The following is a 6,000-nucleotide window of genomic DNA, read 5'->3' on the forward strand; positions in this document are numbered from 1 at the left end:
TTATTAATTGAAACAGATTGGAGTGTAAGTAAGCGTTATTAATTGAAACAGATTGGAGTGTAAGTAAGCGTTATTAATTGAAACAGATTGGAGTGTAAGTAAGCGTTATTAATTGAAACAGATTGGAGTGTAAGTAAGCGTTATTAATTGAAACAGATTGGAGTGTAAGTAAGCGTTATTAATTGAAACAGATTGGAGTGTAAGTAAGCGTTATTAATTAAAACAGATTGGAGTGTAAGTAAGCGTTATTAATTGAAACAGATTGGAGTGTAAGTAAGCGTTATTAATTGAAACAGATTGGAGTGTAAGTAAGCGTTATTAATTAAAACAGATTGGAGTGTAAGTAAGCGTTATTAATTGAAACAGATTGGAGTGTAAGTAAGCGTTATTAATTGAAACAGATTGGAGTGTAAGTAAGCGTTATTAATTGAAACAGATTGGAGTGTAAGTAAGCGTTATTAATTGAAACAGATTGGAGTGTAAGTAAGCGTTATTAATTGAAACAGATTGGAGTGTAAGTAAGCGTTATTAATTGAAACAGATTGGAGTGTAAGTAAGCGTTATTAATTGAAACAGATTGGAGTGTAAGTAAGCGTTATTAATTGAAACAGATTGGAGTGTAAGTAAGCGTTATTAATTGAAACAGATTGGAGTGTAAGTAAGCGTTATTAATTGAAACAGATTGGAGTGTAAGTAAGCGTTATTAATTGAAACAGATTGGAGTGTAAGTAAGCGTTATTAATTGAAACAGATTGGAGTGTAAGTAAGCGTTATTAATTGAAACAGATTGGAGTGTAAGTAAGCGTTATTAATTGAAACAGATTGGAGTGTAAGTAAGCGTTATTAATTGGCCTTGAAGGTAAAAAAAGGAACATTTTATATGTATATGTTTTTTCTCCAGAAATGATAAAATAATTTGACAACCCTGTGTTGTAAGCTCTAAATTCTATAAATCTCAACTGTTTATCTTTTCCAGTGATTAAGAATGGATGTCTCATGGTATGGTGGGGCATGCAAAATAGGTCAACTTTGATTACCTTTATCTCTTGAATGTTTTGTCACTCAGGTCCAAAAAGTCCCTTTCTGAGCACTTCTACGATGGGCAAATATGTATCGAAGGTTTCGTTCAAATCAAAAGGGGTGCTGTCAAAAAGTGACTGAATTCAAATGGATTTATCCCACAACATAATCTGAAACACAACCAAAACAAACTGCAAATGCATCCAACACGTTTGTTGTCACAAGCTTGATGTAGTTATTGCGTGCTAGGAATATGGAACCAAAATACTTAACTTTTGACTGTAAATGCAATACACTATAAGTGAATTTGTCCAAATACTTATGACACCTTCAAATGGGGGACTAGATACACAAAGTCATCATTTCTAAAGGTAAAACATATGTATGAACATACCCTCAAATACAAGGTGACATTCTGTTCTGTCTCCTCACATAAAACATTTGATGTCAAATCCAAAATGCTGGAGTATAGAGCCACATTTAAAGTTTTATTAACATCACTGTCCAAATAAATACATAGGGGAGTGTACTTTATTGAGCTGCCATCCTGTGGTTGGACAGTGCTACTGGCATTACACAGACTCCTTTACTCTCTGTTTTGTACTTTATTGAGCTGCCATCCGGTGGTTGCACAGTGATATTACAGTTCATTCAAACTATGTTGATATGTTCAGGTAACTGCCAAAACAAAGGAAACGACAACATAAAGATTCTAAATAGAGCGTTGGACCACCACGAGCCAGATCAGCTTCAAAGCGCCTTGGCATCGATTCTGGAACTCTGTTGGAGGGCATGCAACACCATTCTTCCACAAGAAATTGCATTATTTGGTGTTTTGTTGATGGTGGCGCCGCTCCAGAATCTCTCATAAGTGGTCAATTGGGTTGAGATCTGGTGACTGAGACATCCATGGCATATGGTTTACATCATTTTCATGCTCATCAAACCATTCAGTGACCTGCGGATGGGGGTATTGTCATCCTATGAGTGCATAGCAATGGTAGCCAAACTATTGAGCAACTGGGTCTACCAAGCAGTTTCTCCCCCAATTGGTAGTTACAGTCTTGTCCCATCGCTGAAACTCCCATACGGACTTGGGAGAGGCGAAGGCCGAGAGCCATGTGTCCTCCGAACCGCAAACCTGTCAAGCCACACTGCTTCTTGACACACTGCTCGTTTAACCCGGAAGCCAGCTGCACCAATGTGTCGGAGGAAACACGTCCAGCTGGCGACCGAAGTCAGCTTGCAGGCACCCGGGCCGCCACATGGAGTCGCTAGAGCGCGATGGAACAAGGAAATCCTGGCCAGCCAAACCCGCCCCTAACCCGGACGACGCTGGGCCAATTGTGTGCCTCCTAATGCGTCTCCCGGTCATGGCCGGCTGTGACACAGCCTGGGATTGAACCCGGGTCTGTAGTGATGCCTCAAGCGCTGCAATGCAGTGCTTTATACAGTTGCGCCACTCTGGAGGCCTCCTGCCCACCATTTTTATACATGACCCTAAGCATGATGGGATGTTAATTCATTGGTTAGAAATTGCTCAGGAACCACACATGTGTGTAAGCACCTGCTTTCAATATACTTTGTATCCCTGGTTTACTAAAGTGTTTCCTATATTTTGGCAGTTCAGGTTGGTTGAAGGAGATCCATTATTTCTGTCTGACCAAAGTGGAACTTGAGAAATTGCCTCTCTGTATGCGTTTACCCAATCACAACGACAAAACATCTTTGTAACTACATTTGGTAACTCAATTGGAGTGTAATGCTTTGTGAAATAAGGAGTATATGCACTGCTAGTGTGGTGGAGGCTCACCTCAGGGTAGGACCACTCGGGCGAGTAGTCAGTGACCATGAAGAGTCTCCCTGTGGCCTGCAACATCCCCAGAGCCCCGTGGGCCACGGCTGCAGACACCACCTCCGCCACGTCCATGTATGCCAGAGAGCCTGACTCCGTCCCTGCACCCCCAGCCCCGGCACCCAGAGACTGAGGGCTGCAGCAGGGCTGGAGACAGAGCTCTGAGGGGCTGTATCCTGCCCCCCGGGCCCCTCCTACCCCTCCGTCCTCCTGGCCCTGCTGGGGAGCTCCGCTAGGCGTGGCCTGACCGTCTGAGCCGTGGTTGGCCACCAGCTGGTGGTTGTAAAGAGCTCCCCCGGCCGCCATGTTGGTTCCACTACCGTCCACAGAGATGAAGTCATTGATGAGGTCAGAGAACTGGTTTCCAAAGGAGATGTCGAAGTGGTCCAGGCTGATCTCCATGCCTCCCCCTCCTGCTCCCCCGTTAGAGCCCGCTCCGCCCAGGCCCTGGTGGGGCCCCACGGTGTTGTAGAGGCCCTGGACCATCCCAGCCCCCTGGAGGAGGGGCTGCAGCTGCTGCTGTGAGCGATTGCTGCCGTCGTTGTTGATGCCATTTCCATTATGCATGGTCACTCCTTCCCCTCCTCCTCCGCCTCCCTGACCTCCTCCACCGTTGGCCTGCTGCAGGTAGTGCTCTGTCCCTCCTCCCTCTGGGTTGCCTCCTCCACAGGCCTGGAGGTGATCTCCAGGCTTCAGTAGGCCCTCTCCGTTCTCTGTTCCCCCGGCCTGGCCTGAGCCCACGCTGCCTGGCTGCTCCAGACCCACCACCTCCTCATGCTCTGGCCCCAGCCCAGGGAAGCCCCCCTGGTACTGCAGAAGCTGGAGAGACCCAGGCCCCTGCCCTGGCCCCTCGGTGGGGGAGCCCCCGTTGCAGTTGGCCCTGTGGTGGCTCTGGTGGTGGTGGTGGAGGTGGCCATTAATGCCAGGGGAATCCGTCTTGACCACCTGCAGGCCCATGTAAGCTGTGGAGTCGTGGGAGTTGTGCTCCATCAGGTGAGTCTTCTGGCCCATGGAGGACCTGCCCTGCTGGGCCTGGCCGGGCTGCTGGGTGTCCTGGAGGAAGAAGCTGGGCGAGTGGCTCTGGTGGGAGAGGTGGGGGCTGTTCATAGCCTGGCCATAGCCCACTGACCCAGCCCCGGAGGAGTATTCCTGCTTGGCATCGATGGCACTGAAGTCCATCTGCTCCAGGGTGGTGCTGGGGCTCAGGCCTCCTCCAGAGGGCAGCAGAGAGCCTGCAGGGGTCAGGCCGAGGGAGCCCTGTGCTGAACCAGCCCCAGAGGAACCAGCTCCACCTCCTCCACAGCTCACCACCGCCCCCACCTGATAGCCCTGCTCTGTGGCCAGCTGCTGCTCGAAGGACATGTCCTCCGTCTTGATGTTCTTCACCAGAGCAGAGTTGAAGCTGTATCCAGAGTCTGACATGGATGGAGAGCGCTGCATACTGCCGTTGGTGCCGTTGGAGGAAGAGGAGGAAGAGGAGGAGCTGCCGCCCCCCTTCAGCCTGCTGCCCCCGTAGGTCTGGCCCTGCTTGGGGTTGTTGAGGAAGCAGTCAGGGTCAAAGTTCATGGTGGTCTCAGGTATCTTCATGCCTCCGGCATCCAGGCTGCTGGACAGGACCAGCTCCTCAGACACACCGGCTGCAGACAGCATGGACAGCCCATCTGCTCCCCCTGCTCCCCTGGGACCCTCCCCAGCCCCTCCGCTGGGGAAGGCAAACTTGTGGTTGTCTGCCACCACACCGGACAACACCAGGCCCTGGGAGGCTGCGTCGGGGCCCATGAGGTGGGCGTTGGGGCCCCCATTGGGGGACATGCTGTAGACGGGGTCCCCGGTCACCTCGGACATGAATACGCTCTGGGACAGGCTGGACATGACGGAAGCCACGTGGCCCATGCCCGTCACCACGGGACTGTCAGCCATGTCTGGGTCGCTGTTCAGCCCGCTGCTGATGGACACGGGGGAGTTCTGGGTGGTGTCAGGGACCTCCACCTGGTTGGTAGAGGACACCTCCGTGCTGTTCTGGTGCAGGAGAACAGGCTTGGGAATCTTGCCGTTGCGTTTCTCCCTGGCGCTGCCCCCTCCCCCTCCGGAACTTTTCCCTCCCCCTCCATGGCTGCTGTGCTCGGTCTTGCCCTCGGACACGTCGTTGTTCTGGACCTCAGAGTGACCGCTGCTGTAGCCTCCACGGGGGTCCACCTTGGGGGAGATGATGCGGTGTTTGGCGCTGTTGCACTTGTGGTGCACGCTGCTCCCTGCGCCTGTTAGAGGGAGATAGGAGAGGTTACTGAGAGATAGCTCGAGATACAGTAGAAGTCATCAGTCATTTAGAAAGAATACAGAATAGTACAGTGAATCTCCACTTGTCACTTCAGTCTCACTGTATTGATTACTTTCATTTTACTCCTGGGACTCTTTCATACTCTTGCTTGTGCCTGTCCTTTTTTCCCGTTAACGTTACGACTGCGGAAATGTTTCTAATCACCTGTCAAACACACCCCGGTAATGGCTGAAATGGGTTCAATGGAATACATTGTCTACAAGAATATTAGTTGGAGATTTAATGAACCGTCTCGACACGTCACAAGAAAGAGAAGGAAGATAACTTTATTTTGATGGGTGTTCATTTTTGGTGGAATTGAAAAAAGTTATCATATAATACAGTTTAAATATTTACAAATTACAATGAACTAAAAAATATAAATGCAACATGTAAAGTGTTGGTCCCATGTTTCATGAACTGAAATAAAAGTTTACTATACTCACAAAAAGCTTATTTCTCTCAAATGTTGTTCACAAATTTGTTTAATTCCTTGTTAGTGAGCATTTCTCCTTTGCCAAGATAATCCAATCACCTGACAGGTGTGGCACATCAAAAAGCTGATTAAACAGCATGATCATTATACAGGTGCATAAAAAAAGGTCACTCTAAAATGTGCAGTTTTGTCACACAACACAATGCTACAGATTTTGAGGGAGCATGTAGTTGGCATGCTGACTGCAGGAATGTCTACCATAAGCCGCTTCTAACATTGTTTTAGAGAATTTGGCAGTACGTCTAACCGGCCTCACAACTGCAGACCACGTGTAACTACACCAGCCCAGGACCTCCACATCCGGCTTCCGAG

The 6,000-nt window shown here is 48.9% G+C and overlaps 1 protein-coding gene across 9 annotated transcripts in view; it reads right to left on the bottom strand.

Moving 5' to 3' along the window:
• The window catches only part of LOC139542501 (calmodulin-binding transcription activator 1-like), a 505,455-nt gene that overhangs the window by 50,823 nt on the left and 448,632 nt on the right, over positions 1-6,000 (bottom strand). For all 9 annotated transcript variants that reach the window (XM_071347989.1, XM_071347995.1, XM_071347990.1 and 6 more), the window contains one exon: positions 2,834-5,133. In XM_071347989.1, coding sequence (XP_071204090.1) covers positions 2,834-5,133 — 2,300 coding nt within the window. The remainder of the gene's footprint in view (positions 1-2,833; positions 5,134-6,000) is intronic.

This window comes from Salvelinus alpinus, chromosome 17 (genome assembly GCF_045679555.1).
Source record: "Salvelinus alpinus chromosome 17, SLU_Salpinus.1, whole genome shotgun sequence".
Classification (NCBI taxonomy): domain Eukaryota; kingdom Metazoa; phylum Chordata; class Actinopteri; order Salmoniformes; family Salmonidae; genus Salvelinus; species Salvelinus alpinus.